Source organism: Mugil cephalus, chromosome 5 (assembly GCF_022458985.1).
Source record: "Mugil cephalus isolate CIBA_MC_2020 chromosome 5, CIBA_Mcephalus_1.1, whole genome shotgun sequence".
In the NCBI taxonomy this organism is placed as follows: domain Eukaryota; kingdom Metazoa; phylum Chordata; class Actinopteri; order Mugiliformes; family Mugilidae; genus Mugil; species Mugil cephalus.
The window spans coordinates 16,282,614-16,298,733 of NC_061774.1; the positions used below are offsets into that span (position 1 = coordinate 16,282,614).

Here is a 16,120-nt window from a genome sequence, read left to right on the forward strand (position 1 = left end):
TATTAATTGTCAGACGTTGAAACCGCCTCCGTCTGTTGTCGTGTCCTTATAGCCGCTATAAATTCCTTCCACACGGACACGATTTGACGACTCCCGTTTGATGCTACTGTGTAAAGTTTGTTGGTGAAGTCAAGAGTGCAGGACATATATCGGCGGGACACGTTGTGGGCCGGGTAATGCTAATAGGAGGAGATGTGAGGCCTCCCTCCAAAGCCCAAGATTTTGATTTCCATAACACAAAGAGTGGAGGGAACTTCAGAGCCCTGTGAGCGTACTTAGCCCAGAGGCAAACACTCACCAGGCCCTGAATATTGTTAAGTATTTATTCTAGCTTCCTCAAAAGACAACAGAGACAAAGCGACTCTGGGAATATTGATAAATTAGATCATACTTAAAGTCGCTGCTAATGAAGAGTGAGATTCTGACAGATTTTTGACAGATTATCTGCAGTCTTGTCCTTAACATGACTGCAGCTCTCATCTTTTGTTTCACGGCTTTTAAACACCACAAATGCACCTGTATTCGAACACACAAGGAAATTATAGCAATAGCGTGTATGCTTCGAGCAGTGAGCCGCTGCTTGTGCAGTGGCCAAGGATCAGTTTGCTGGACATGGAGGGGGTGAAAACCTGTGACTCTTCTTTCCCAAACCTGCTTCTGCAACCACTACTCCATAGCTCATCCGAGTTCGGTGTGGTGCTCCTAAGGGTGACTCCTCTTAGATTCCAGCTAATTCAAGAACAGGCAAGAGGGGGAGCTGACAACTAGCATTGTGTAAATAGCATTGTGTAAATGTGCCCGCCTCTTACTCGGAGTGGTCATACCCTTAACTACGCATGAAATTGTCATGATAAAATTAGCTATAGAAAGCAAATTCATTTTTATACTAGGCTGTAAATATTTCTGCTGTTGAGTTGGTCATAGGGAACTCTGTTTCCAAAATTGGATAAGTCCCTTTAGACTTCTTTTGTGTTAGCAAACATGATGATGTTTTTTTTTAGTGGGTGGGACTTAGCTGGAGGCAACACAGTCCACAGGAATAGTTAACACGGACTAACATCTTCTGTCAGCTTGTTTTTGACAATGTCGGAAGAAAGCGCAAGTTTTCTTATCTGAATATTTACGAAATTGTACTCCTGTGGATTGTTTTGCCTCCAGCTAAGCCCCACTAAAGCTGGTTTACTAATACAAAAAGGGACTGACCCATTTAAGAAATGCAGTTTTTGGGGTTTTTGTTCAGCTCAAGTTCTTTTTTGACCAATTCTGCCTCTGTCACATTACAATTACCTGACACAGATCAGAGATGCTGTTTATTTTTGTTAGCCTGAAACCAACAGAGCACATTGGCTGTATGAAAAAAACTCTCTGTGCAGATGTTCACTCCTAAACTGTCAAGCCAGCCCCGCAATTATGGAGCAAAGACATGATCTATGTGCGGTCCCAGTTCAGTTGTTTCTGATGCCCTCTGAGACCCTCATTTACCAAACGATTGTCAATTTAGAGAGGAGTGCAGCCGTATTTACTGTTGGCTTAACGGCCAAAGCTTGTTTTAATGTGGGTCCCTTTTGCTTTTTATCCCTCACAACTGAGACGAGATTGTTTTTGGGGTGTTTATCTCCCCTCTTTGATGTTGGCTGAAAGCTTCAATTGGTTGTGCTTCCCTTTATTTATTCCCTACCGTTGTGTGGTTTAGAGTGACTTATTTACTTATATGCTATTATTTGATAGGATTAGTAGATTAGACTGATGTGTATTATTATAATACCAGTGATAATGCACAGCGCATTGATACAGTGTGACATGGGCAAGTGGTTGCTATAGCTGCGTCTTTAAAGCTGACAGTGAGTTGTGGCTAATGCTGAGGTGTATACTTAGAGGATTTTGCCACGTTTTCTCTGAATTGCCTTGTTAGCCGGGATCGACTGTGAGATATGAGAGAGGGCTGAGCGAGAGAGAGAGAGAGAGAGAGAGAGAGAGAGATGGAGGCCTGTGACACTCTGCACCGAACTCTAATGAGAGGCAGGGAACCAAAAGAGCTGGGCAATGAGATTAGATGCAACTCAATTCAATTACCGCTGAGCCGCCACGGGTGACGCTTCAAAACTCATCCTGTTAAGATCTGGTTCACAGACGAAGAAGAGGTCTGCAGCTCTCACTCAGCCACTGTACTACAACTACACTGCCACAACATCTTATTCGCAGCAGTTCTGATTTATAAGCACGCATGGCGTCTTTAGGCCCCGTCTGGATTCCATAGCACGAAAACGCAGAAATAATTGTGTTTTCTCCCATCGCGGTGGTTTACACACGGCTCCACGATCTGCACAGTTGTTCCAGGAGTGTGTTCAAGATTAAAGAGCAACTTAACACCCAGTTGCAGATTGAAAACACCCCCTTTCTCGTTCTGGAAAACTGAACTCAGACATGAACAAACAACACTATTCCTTTGCCCTTGCAGTTACCCCACCGCCGCTGTCCCTCCCCCTCCCCCTAAAATGCTTTCTCCAACGCATTCCTCGGCTTAACTCTGATTTCTATTCACTTCACATGATGCACCCGGGCCGAGACTGAAATTACACTTCTGTGGAGATACACCGAATGTAGACAAGTGTGTTATGAGCAATCACGGGTCACAAAGGCTCCAGGTGAAGCCAAAAAAAAAAAAAAAAAAGAAACGAAACAAACGTAAACGTTGTAATCAAGCCTGAACAAATAACAAATATAAAGTTTCGCACAAACATCTCTGATGTACCTGAAACTCAACCATTTTCCTGCCCTGACAAATTCAAGCATGTGTTTTCTGTTTTGTGTTGCAATCTTCGGTCGTCAGAGTTAGCCTTTATTGTGGCTTGTATCCTGGCAACGCAGCGGGAACACTGACGCGGTCAGTGTGATGCACCTTCTTGTTTTGAGCAGAAGGACACAGCACTATTTTTCACATATCGTTAGCATAATAGCATAATTGCTATTTGAATGTTTTTATAAAACAAGACGAAGCACAATTTTTAGCAAGCACATTGGTATTTTTATTGAAATTGTAACAGTAAGTCAAAAATTGACTTAGGAAATTATACTATTAGGCTAACGCTATTTCAGTATGCTCAGACAACACCCATTAAAGTGGGTACTAAAATAAGTTAATCATGAATTAAAGTGACACTATACATAAAAAATGACCAAAAAAAAAAAAAATGGATTTAGTGTTTGAGCACCATGACCCCACTAGGCACTAGGTATGACTTGGCAGTCGTAACACTGTAGTAAAGCATTCCATATTTTTATTTGTTACAAGCACTAAAAATATAATGCAGATGTGGCAAAAGGTGTTCTGAAATATGACGGTGTGATTAGTTATAATAGAATACATGCAATTTTTTACTAAATGAAAATATAAAACGCACTTTTCTTACAATAATGTCGAAGTTTATATTCATAAAGTACAATTGTTGGCTCTAAAAGAGAGGAGTAACAGATGAAGAAGAAAAAAGAAGTTGGTTCAGGAATTCAACTGTGTGCCTGTTACACATTATTAAAAAAAAATACATATATAAATTCATCTGCAGAAAAATAGGAGCAGTTACAAAGCACGAAAGTTTGTTCAAAAATCACCGTTACGAGTTACTAGTCCTCGACAGAGCCCATGTCCCTCACAATTCAAATGAATAAATGCACTAGCAAAAAAACGTCAATACGCATATGGGACAAATATCAAGCGCTTTGTATCTATACATGCGGCAAACGTTTCCAGACGTACTGTACACGCCGCACTGTGCTACTATGTTTTTATGTCTTTGAGTTTACCCTTTTATGTTCACCCTTGATGGCATGATCAGCACAGAGAAGCATGATCAGCAGAAGCTGCTTCATGCTGCTGCATTTGTCCTGCAGGGATTTATAGGTGGCGATAAGGAAACCTTGTTGTTGTCTTCCATAATTTATGTAGTTGACTGTATTACATTTTCAGATGCATCAGAGCGGCGAAGCGCCTGTTGGCACAGAAGTGTTTGGGATTTATAGCTTTTCCCTATGTCGGAAATAAATATCACTATCAAAGGCATTTATGGGGGTCTCCAGTGCTGTTTAGGAAGGGGGGATTCATTGATTGGGATTGGAAATGGACTCTGGTCCAAGCAAGGTAAGTGGCAGATGTAAACCTTTGCGGAGACGCTCGTAATAACACCGTGATTTATTATTTTTATCTCCTAACAGAGATGAAGAAGAACTGGAAGTCTTTTTGCTGCTGCCAGATTAAGCTTCGCTCAAAGGGTTTTACTCATTCCTGAAGTCTGAATCATAAACTTTTCTGCTGAGCAAAAGTCCTCCTTTTTCTGGACAGACTATTTACCACCACCAGATTCCATCTCTTAATTTCCATACAAATGTAAAACTAGGCAGGCATGGAATCTTCTGTGAATCTTAAATGAATCCAATTGTTCCCTCGCGGTTCAGGGTTTGCTGGAGGCGGGGACGAGACAAGTGGTGCACAAATCAGCAATTTCAAAATAAAAGCCGTCTTTGATTCTAATCTGATTGACAGAACCGTGCTTACTTCTATCACAAAGGAGTTTCCTTTATTCTTTATTTTTTTTCTTGCATCTTCCTCAAAAATACTTACATATATGAAGCCCACATCCCCAAAGGGTTCACCTCTGAGCGTTTGTCTTGTGTTTCACGTTGTTGTGCAGTTTAAACAGCACAGGGATCAGTGATTATAACGCACTAAATCACAGGTCTTCAACAGGGGCTCCGCGGCCACTAAGGGGTCCGCTGGAGTACTGCAGGGGGGGGGCACAAAATCTTTGGGTGATAAGACATTTTTCATATATATATTTTTTTTTTAAATCAAATAAATGCACTAAATGAATACGTGCTTCCATTCAACAAATATCCATCCTATCATTTTAACCCACGTCATGTACCCAGTGCGGTTACCATCTGTTAAATGGTCCGTTGGCTTTTTCCTTTTCCTTTTTTTTTATTTTTACCTTTATCAGCCTTCACAACCATTTCCAAACCAACAGAGACCATTTTGACCCAGTTAATCTGCATGACATCCCGTGATGCGAGAAGCTTTTATTGCTGGGAAGACTGCCATGCCATCCAGCTGGCTTGTGGTAGGTGAGGTTCTGAGCATATGCCTCAAGAAAATGAATAATGTATCCACGATATCCAGACCTTCGCTCTGTAACTTTTGCTTGAGGTCGGGGAGATGTGAGGGAATATAGGACATGCTGCTACTGCTGCTGCGGTCATGTAAAAATTATGATACTTCAGACGAGCTTTAGATGTTTTTTTTTTTTCATTTTAAAGAAATTTTGAGATTTGTCCAGGTAACGAATCCGAGGACACATTTGTACCCGCTTTTATGTTGTTTTAATCCCACTTCAGTTAAGTCACAGACCTTTGATGTTGGATGCTCAGTTCTTGCCATTCTTAAGCAGCTCTGTGACCCATAAACCTCGGGGGGGACTACATGTGTATCTCTGCGCACCCTCGACATACGGTACAATCTGAACATTCATACACTACAGAGTAACTCCTCCGAGATGTGACCTGATAACTGAGTTGCCGTATAACCTTGAGGTCTGGCATGCTAATATCTCCAGGCAGTACGCCACAGCTCCTCTGGACAGATGACATAGTGTGCGTCGATCCCCATTGCTTGCTGTGCCGCTCGCCCAAAGGTCATCTGGTGGAGACGTGGCCGTGTGCTGTAGTCGTGGCAGCACACCAGGAGAAGCCCAGACACACACACACACACAACGTATGGGGGGGGGTCTACTTGACCATTCAAATGGAATGGAAAAGAAGCGAAACGCAAAAGCAGAGATATATAGAGAGCCACAAAGTCGTTTTCTTGTTATAGCTGTTGTTGTTCCTTTGGTCTCTGTGCTGGCTTTGTTAGCTGCCTGCAGCCGGTTCATGGAGATAAGGCTGTACAGAGGAATGGCTCAGAATAAAAAAAAATATATGACAAATGTTTACTTAGTTCACTGCTGTTCAGCCTGTGTCGGACAATTTGCATAATACCCAATCACATCAAAATATATTAATCGTCATATGAAATCTGCACGTGCCTGCATGTGTGCTAGAATTTTAACAGCCAATGAAGAATGAGTAGAGATATGGAAAAGGAGCTTATTGTGCATGGAGTTTGCAATTGCATTGTCCTGGGCTTAATGAAATACCAGCAGTGAGTTTGATTTTTATTAATAACCTTCATGTTCACTCTCGCTCGGTGAACACTGGAGAAGAGTTAAGCCGTTTTTTGTTTCAACACGTGCAACATGCAATCCATCCCTCCAGAAATAGGGGCGAGATTATTCAGTTTGCGGTATGTGATCTGACTATGGCGTTTCTGAGCACTCCGTTAAATGGAAATATTTCACATGTGAATTAATCATTAGAAGGGCTCAGTCTCCATTCTTCTCGTGGCATAATGATCTCTTTCTACCACTGGCCTGGATGAATCTTTCATTGTCTTTATCTAAATGAGTTGGTCCAATCCTCCAAGGGGACACGGGCAGCTATGAGTTTCCTCTCACTGTCAAAGGTAACATGTGCCCGAGCTAAATGCCATAATTTAATTGATGCCAAGCGCAATAACATCACCCACTGATCTTCTAATAATATGGAGATACAATTCCTGTCCTTTCACTTCATTATGATATTGTCTTCTCAATATGCAAATGTGAATTCACACACACTTACACGCCGGTACGCTAAGTCCCGGCAATATTTTAGTGGGCTTGCAGACTTTGGAATGCTATTTTAGATTGTAATGAGATGGCCTTTAACCTTTGGATTCAAGCTTAAACCTCTCCAGAATAAATTAAAAGCTACTCAGTTCTTCTTGCATAACTACAACTGTGTGCCAGTCTCTTCCACGTTTAATCCTTTGGGTCACTCTCTGTCCCCTCCCCAGGTTTCTCTATACTGCAGGCCATCATGGAGGCAGCCGTAGCCAACAACTGGCAGGTGACCGCTCGCTCTGTTAGCGGCACGACGGACGCAGCGGAGTTCAAGCGCATCATTGAGGAGATGGACAGGAGGCAAGAGAAGCGCTACGTGATCGACTGCGAGGTGGACAGGATCAACACTATATTAGAACAGGTGAGCCTCAGACCCGCTGCGCGTGTGGGATTATATAACCAAACACCCACACTGCCCATGTATCCTGTTTTTTTGCTTCCAGCTTTAGGCACATAATTGCCCAGCAAATTGAACCGAGAAAATAACAAGAGTCACCAATTTTACATGCCAAAGTTAATTTAATTATGGTGAATACCGCTGAGCCTGTTTCTTCTGTTGCTTTTTTTTTTTTCCTGGCGCTTCCCAATGTCTGGGTAAATCTAAACGCATCGCTTAAAATATGACAAATGTAGAGCAAAGGCTCTATCAAAGTCATGGTTGTTTTTCTCTCCGTGTTAGCCCTGTGATAGACTGGTGAGCGGTCCACGGCGTACCCCTCCTTTCACCCAATGCAAGTTGAGATAGGCTCCAGCACCCCTCTACAGCATAAGCAATAAAAGATGATGGATGGACGGGGCTATCAGGCTAAGAACTAATATTCATGTACTGCCTTTTCCAACGTACGTCCCCACTGTTGGTGTGCAATCACAAAACAACCATCACACGTCCTTGTTGGGGACTCAAGAGAGCGCGTTAGCTTTACGCTACATTAAGGTATGCGGTCGAATGTATTCATCAGCTTGTGATCCATTTGCCAGTTTTAAAAGAGGCACACGATGAAAGACAGACAGGCGTTTAAGAGGGCAAGCCACAAACAAAAGTCAGTTGCATTGTGGGAAAACAGTTTCTATTTTGGAGCTCGGTCCATAATGAAGACTGAAGGTGACAATACAATTGAGAGACCACTCCATTTTAAAGCTTCTCCGATTTTTCTATAACGAAAGAATCTAATGAGTGATGCGTAATGTGAAAGGTCTCATTAATTACCCTGCAGCGCATCCTGCAGTTTCTCTCAGCTCTGCAGAGCATTTTAGGACTAATTCATTCATACTGATTTGGTTCGCTCTCATTAGCGATGCTAAACTGCTGGAGCGACCCTTTAATTCCGGGAAACCCATTCAGTCTATTATTCATTTTCTCAGAATTTTACGTTAAAATAAAACAGCCATGTGCTTGGATCTTCTCCACTCCTGTATGTTTTAAATGTGACAAACTGATTCGTTTTCACCGACACTACCTGAGTGTGTATGACCACTTTCAATCAAACAAAGCCCAGCTCCTGTGTCCCAGGAGCTACGTTTGACGATGCTACGTTTGACGTTGCTTAGTTTGCGGCTAACGTGTTTAAAAAAAACAGCATGCATTTGTTCTATGTCGATGCTGCCTGAGAGCTCGGGGTGAAGAGGTCTGAGCGTGAGCAGCCATTTGGAGAGACCACTGATGATGCAGCCTGTTTAATCCTCATCTAACAACCCCAAACCCCTCCGTTCCTCTATCACGTCCGTTGCCTGAGGTGGAAATGAAAGGTCCACCAGTCCTTGTAGTAGGGGAAACACAATTACCATGAATAGATGAGTGGCTATTATGCTGCACATCTCCTCTGTTCTCCTGCCCTACCCCACCCTTATGTCCCTGTTGGCTGCTGCCTGCTTATAAGGCAATCGGTTCCTGAATTGGATTCTGCTCGTTAACATTCATTTAGATATTGGGTTGTCTTCGTCTCACAACATCCCCTCTACAACTGTTAGTTTCACTTGTTTTTTATGAATCTAATTTGATGCCACACTCAGAGTTTTAAGCAGAATTGCTTTTAGTATTAATTTGCTGTGTCTAATTCAGTACTTGAGCGGTGGACCCCCTCCCACCCCCCACAATACTGAAATCTGTTTCGTTTTTGTGTTGAGAATATGCATCGGCTTTTAAAAACAGCTTAGAATATTCATTACAAATCACGTATGAAGCGTTAATTGCTTTTTTTTCCCCCCACTGCAAACAACAACAATAAAAAGCAGGGCCATAATCTGTTTGATGTTCTCTTGTTCCTGTCTTTGTTTCTGTTAATGAATTATTTCTTTTTCTTGGCGAGCTCTTCCCCACCCTCAACCTCCCACCATGAGCATCAGACATTTTTTTGTGGTTTGTTTTAGCACAGAAGGTGAAATCAAAGCTTTTACAGCAGCTAACCTTCAAAGCAGCAGTGTACTTACTTTTGCCCCTTGTTTCAGTGACAACCTCAGCGTGGGATTTTTTTTCATTGGAGCTAATTGAAATAATCTGGCCACCTCTGCCAGCATGGATGAGTCATAGGCATTCATGAAAGCTGCTGGACTTCACTCTGCAGCTGCGTCCTATTGTTCCATATCATTACACAGAGTGAAACAGGAATGGCCAGTTTCCCATGAGGGCAATCGCACCAAAAATGGCTGCCTCTGTCAGCAATGCGGACACCCGCTGCTTCTACCTGCTGTCGTAGTTCTATTAACCAATGATTGCAGACAGATACAGGAACATCTGCGATGGACTGGTGGGGCAGTTTTGAACAGATCCAACCAGCTGATTGGTGAGGGGAAATGGGAATCAGCTCAGTAGCTTAGTTTTATGATTCCACTCTGAGCAATCCCACTGCAGAATGAAAACCAGGTAATGAAGTTCATGAAGTGTGGAGTAATCTTGAATTAGACAAGTGTCGAGATTGCACTGTTTGGTTCAACTATTGAACAGAAAGGAAAAAATCATCATGCTGCTCTTTATTAGCAGCACTTTGGATCCAGGTAGCTGCTAATGCTTTTCTCCTGCTGAGTCTTTGTTGCTTTACTAGTTTACTGGAATGTTAAAATGCTCTTCCATTCCCTTTTAAGCCAAGGGAACATGCAGTGGTAATGTATTTACTACATCTACTACAGAACTTAAGTGCAATTATATTCCTCTACCATCAACAGCTTGTTATACCATTTGCATTTATGTAACTATAACTGTATTTGCCCGTTTTCTGTATATTAACTTTTAATTCAAAACTAGAACTGTTAAAGATTGCGCCATGTTACATTAAAATACTGCTAATGCATCAATAATAATAACACAATTCTATACTGTGTAAAAGGGCTTATTCTGCATAATGAATTGTAATTTCTGCTCAAGTGCAGTTTATTTTGTAATATAGTGTACTGGAGTCTGGGGTTATATCCTCAAATGACTGTTTGGGGGGTGTGGGGGTCGAAAATGTCACCTTATCTCACAGATTCAGTGGCTGGACAAGAACCAACTAAGAGGAACAAAAACAGTGAAGAGCCTCCCGTAAGGGGGAATTTATCCAAAAGTCAAAGCTCTCCGTGTGCAATTATGTTCAGATACCATTAGCTATGAAAGAGGACAGGTTTATTGGTTTCCTGCAGGAGAAAAGACTCTCCTTTTTGCTACAGTGTGTAATTTAAGAGAGACCGAAGACATTTCATGTTTTATCGCTCATTAAATGATGCTATATTAGTGTATATATAGTGTTGAGTTCTTCTGGCTAACTAGCTAATCTTTCACAGTCTTTCAACAGCAAGGCCGTTCAGGCTGCTGGTCATTAGAAACTTAGGACTGAGACCAAATTTAAACTATAACAAGACATTGAAATGCAAATAAAGCACAAAAAACCCTTACACAGAAAATCTGGATCTAGAAAATATAATCTAAACATTTAAAATGGTTCCTTGTTAATTTTCTGGTAGCATTTGCAATTGATAGACTAGTGTTTAAGTCTGATCCCAGCTTCTTATAGTGGATGACGCATTTGTCATACATACACTAAGAAAGTACCTTTTTTTCAGTCCAGGCACACGCAGCTGAGTGTCACTTTTATTAGCTTCCTTTTTCATTTGACATGATGTAAAAGCGCCGTAAGAAGAAGTATTTGCATACTGCTGCATCAGTCTTGTTTAGTCGTATATAAGAGCAGAGTGAACCTCCCCGCAAATTTGTTTTGGGATGCTGAGGAGACTGCTACACCGAGGGCCATTATCATTTTATGCTGTAACAACTGCTCAGGATTTACCACTCTGCCACATCTCCATCAATACCGCACTGCAGATGAATTAACCCTATGTCAGTCTTTACTTTATGAAAAAAATAAATAAATAATGAAATGGATGTGTCTCTGCGCGCTCCGCTCTCTCAAACATATCCAATCGATGTGTTGCATTAAACCACATTATGCGCTTACTAAATGTAAATGCGGAATTAAAGAAGTGCTTTCAAAAAGAGCTGTGGCTAACTGAAAGTTAACCATCTTTGCATTGTTAGAGGCTGTACCACCTGGTCAACTTTACTGCTGTGCCGTGATGCCTTAATCCAGAAGTCAACTAGTTGCCAATTATGTGACAATAACAAAACCGACGCCTTAGGGAATACAGGTGAGGAGCTCAGTGCGTCATTGCAGCAAACTAGAAGCGGATCAATTGAGTGGAAAAACTTCACTTAAGATGAAGCTCATACTCCCCCGACATGCAAAAAAAAAAGGAAGTCACTTTTGAAATACAGCAAACGTACTACTGCAGTTCATCTGAGTAGGCATCCGCTAACGCTAACAGACGAACAGTCCAAATTCTTTCAACATCAGTCAATTAACAACTTCACTAAATGCCCTGCGGTAACAGAGAAGGAGGCTGCACATCAACAATTTGCTGGTGAACAGACCTTTAGCTGGTATACATGGAAAAAGCTTCAGAGATTTTTATTTATCCTGGCAACATTATCGTATCTCACGACACGCTGTGAAGTACCATTAAGCATTATATCTGTGCTCAGCAATGATAATTGCAGTGTTTATGTTCAGCTCTGTTGTGTTCTTGTGCTCTTGTTGACATTGTTGCTGTGGTTGTGGAGTGTGTTTTTTGTTGTTGCTGTTGCTGTCGACGCATATTCATGGTTCATGGTGTTGACGGGAATCTGACCCAAAGCAGCCCATGTTTGAGCCTCAATAAATTTGCAGAAAAACCAGCTTCTTTTGTGTGAGACGCTAAAATATGTAATCAGGTCAAGAATACTGACATTTTGCAGACACGTCACAATTATCACTCAACGAGAGAGATGGCGCCATGATGGATGGCAGAAAGTGACCAGGAAATTCTAAAGCCAACAGCAAAAACAAATAAAATGTTGCGAGGGATGATTAGCTGACCTGACCTGACTAATCGTCCAGTCTGCGCGAGTTCAGGACTCATGGTCTGTACCATGTGTCACAAATGGGGTGTCCCCATACAGGTGCTGGTCTAAAAGCATATAAAAGTCTGGATGCTAATCAGTTCTTTTTAGCTGGTTGGATTACCGAATGTTAATGGCAGGAATTGGATGACCTGTCCCCCAGCTAGCATTACTGCTGTGCTATAATGTGTGAGTTCATCGACTAGTCGACGTCAACTCGACTTTCACCACATATTAATCAACTTTAAAAAAAAAAAAACAGAAGTCACTCAACCCCTACTGCACATACACAAACCGACTTTGAGTAGGTGTGTATGTTGCAAGCAAGCGTGTTTGGCCGCATATATTGTCATACTTAATCGGATCCATCTGCAGGATTGCTCATATCTCCCTTTATACCCTTTACTGGCCCTCTTCCCTCTTGGGATTTCTGTGCTGGAGTCTGCTCAGAGGCAACAACCTGCTCATCACCAGTGTAAAGAGAGGCAGGCAGGCAAAAGAGAAGAAGTAAAAAAAAAAAAAAAACGACGTCTGGGACAGGCCCAGGGCAAGCAAGCTGTTCAAAGACAGGCAGGCGGTGAGCGCTGTGCCAGCCACAAAGCCGAGTTTTCATGGAGGGGGGAAAAAAAACAATAAGATGTGAAAAGGATTCACTGAATGAGAGGGAGTGAGAGAAAGAGGTGCATCTGGGGATTTGTTAGAACAACATTCTGCCGCCTGTAGAGGCATTAAGGGTGGCCATATTGCCTCCCCATGGAGAACTGGAGATCGTCCATATCCATCTTTCTGCTTCTGAATGGAAAACTCTGAGAAAATACACAGTCGGGGTATATTATGGAATCCGAAATCTTTGTGATATCAAATTTAAAAAAATAAAAAAATAAAGGAAGGAAATCTGACCGCGGGAGATAAGAAGTCATGGGAGAGGGAGAGAACCCACAATAGATTGCAAGCAGCTGATAACAAAATGTCAGCAATAAAAAGAAGGTCCTCAATCAATGTTGTGGATGACACCGTGGAGAAAGGGAGCAGTATCAGCATTCTGTAAACCCGGGGATTACACAGTGTGACATGAAGGCAAACAGAGGTGCAAGAAAATGTATTAAAAACCAAAATGAGTGTTTGTGATGAGATACACAACACAAAATCTGCAATGTAAAAACATGTCAGGCACTCGAGCGGCACGATGAGTCAAAGTCATCATGATACACCGAAATGAAAGACGCTTCTCATCTCAACGTCAGGTTTTTGTTGATAAGAAGGAAGTATAACCAAATCCTTCCTCTCAATGTAAAGCTAATAATTCAAATCCCTGCCACCAACCTTGGTTGTTGAGGGTCATTCACTAACTCTGATTATAGAATTAAGTGGGATTATAGTGTTATCATTAAAGAGAATGTGACCTGCTGACTTAATGACTCAGTGAGGCCGGTGAGCTGCGACTGTGAGATTTGAACTTGCTGCCATAAGAGCACACTGCATATAAATGCAGCGAGCTAAAATCCAGAGGAACACATTTCAACTCATCAGTCATGCAAAATTACCCCGATCACTTTCAGTAAAAACAGTGGAGGGCATCTTCACGTTTCAAAGTGCTGGCACGCAAACGCGCAAAAACAAGGGCGTCTCAGCTGCAGTGTCAGTGATTCCTTCCTCCTGAGGTATTGGGTCTCAAATTGTTGTCGTGTCTCAGAGCAATGATAGACGTAATGGTGTGAATAAGAGTCAGGTGCTTCTAATATGTTTGGCGTTTGGGGGAAGGCCAACCTTCGCGCTCTCTTCAGGGGCATGTATATCGCCGTTGCCAAGAAAATCATCTCAGCCGCGGCCAGTGCTGGCTGTTAATTGGAGAGTGCTCCACCAAGAGTACTTCTACAAGAGTCTTGAAAATGAAGACTGAAGAAGAGGGAAGTCTTTTTACATCAAAGCAAAGAGCTCAAATTCACCCCATTGTCGCACCCTTTGTGAAATGGGGCACTTTGTGTGAATAGCCCCAGAACTTTGCTGCAACAAAATTATATGTAGCAGTTAATAAGGCTTGATATTAACTCTGATTAATAATGCAAATACGATTTATCCCTTTATTTCAATCACTAAATGAGAAGTCGCTTTTCAGTCTATAAATTTAATATGAAGAGCCAAATTGGAGCCTGGAAACTACAAAACGCATCAATGTAGCTGTAACTGACTAATCAGCAGTTACATTCAAGACCACAAACAGACAATATACAACAGTAAGTAGATGAATAAGTATTAATCAGCTGTTGTCTGCTGACAATCCACCTTCTCCTTTAGATTTATTAAGGCTTAAAATAGACTGAAATGTTTTACAGCACAGCTGTGGCGACTGGGCTTTTTGATTAGAATCATTATATTATTATTGTTCATACACACAATTTTATAATGTATAAAAACACTTGTTCAATGTGTTATATGATTAAATATCAATTTAATATTCATGTTGATTGTTTTGACTTTTACTGTTACCCTCAAACTATAAGTGATATAAGTGATATTTATAGAAGATAGTAATATTTGTAACTATAAAGCCACATAATCAGTCTATAGTGTAAATTAAAACCTATAGAATGTGGGAACTTGTGCTGGGTTCACACACTGTGATCCACAAAAGCCAAGCGTGGCCACCTATATTGTTGAGTTAACCATGAACTCAATAGTTATCAGAATACGAGTCCAGTAACTAAATTTGGATTTCATTATGAGGCGTGTTTCAACCACTGCAGGAAAAAATGTCAGCACAAGTAGATTGTGCAATAGGACCCAGGTGCAGGACAGCAGGAGATGAGGCAGGAGTTCCAACAAAAAGTATTGAATGAAAACAAAACACAACATAAAGCACTGCGGACACGGCAGGTATATTCAAAACACAAGACAACATGAAGACTGAGGGGAAAAAACTCACAAAAAAAAAAAAAACACATGGCAAGGCAACAAAAATGACGCAACAGTGAACAAAGCCAGAGGCGGGGCTATATAGACACGCATGGGCAGAGGGATGACGAGACTCAGGTGAAACCAATCAGGGCGCTCAACTGGAAAAACACAGGGAGTAAAACGAGACAGGAAACCACGAAACTTAACAAAATAAAACAGGAAAACATGTTCATGGTAAAACGACGCATAGAATCATGACAAAAATAAGTCTGCACGCGCTCGGCCTGTCTGGCTTCCAGGCTTTCAATTTTGCCAGTCTCTTTTTCAAACGGCTTAGCAGCCTAACCAATTAATGCTACAATCAATAGCTGACTAATGGAATTGTTGAAAGACAGTTATTTGTTAACGGTTTTGATATTGATTAAATGTTCAAGTCATTGATCAAAGAAAAACTAAATTACTGTTTTCAGCTTTTCAAATGTCAGGCTCTTCTGCTCTGTGTTCTCGTGAATATCTTTATCGTAGAAAATGCTGGTTGAACAAAACTGGCCATTCAAAGACATGTATTGTGCCACTGCAAATAAATTTTAGTAGTTGCCAGAACTTCCTCACCGGTTGAGATGGGGTAGTCCTTGTCGATCTTCCTGTCTCTCTGTAAACAAATGGTCCAAGTAATTATCATAATATTAAATATATAATACTACTATAAATATGGAGATATTTTTTTAAAAGCCCAGAAAAGTTCACCAAACATTTTATGGGTTTTCATAGTTCAGATGGAGGCTAAAAATAATTGCACCATTATTCGCTGGTCTTTTATATGCCTCTATGAATGGTATGATATTTACAAACTCTGGGGAACCTATCATTTTCAGTCCGCCTCTTCCTGTGTTGTGGCAAACTGCAGTGGAAAGGTCAAACTTGGAGGAAAACGTTTATTAAAAATGTGTAGCCTTGGTTTTACATTCAGGGCTCTCTGTCTGGCAGGGGGCTGAGGCCGGACGAGGGTGAAGTCAAGGTCGTCCTAGTTGTCTGTCCCCATCAGGCTTTAAAGGAAACTACAGGCTGC

General features: G+C 41.5%; 1 protein-coding gene across 6 annotated transcripts in view; it reads left to right on the forward strand.

The window, feature by feature from the left end:
* Positions 1 to 16,120, forward strand: part of gria3b (glutamate receptor, ionotropic, AMPA 3b) — an 83,485-nt gene that overhangs the window by 33,637 nt on the left and 33,728 nt on the right. For all 6 annotated transcript variants that reach the window (XR_007112810.1, XR_007112809.1, XM_047584716.1 and 3 more), the window contains exon 4: positions 6,926 to 7,113. Coding sequence is in view for 4 of the 6 variants with exons in the window: in XM_047584716.1 (XP_047440672.1) it covers positions 6,926 to 7,113 (188 nt within the window). In the remaining 2 variants the exon portion in view is untranslated. The remainder of the gene's footprint in view (positions 1 to 6,925; positions 7,114 to 16,120) is intronic.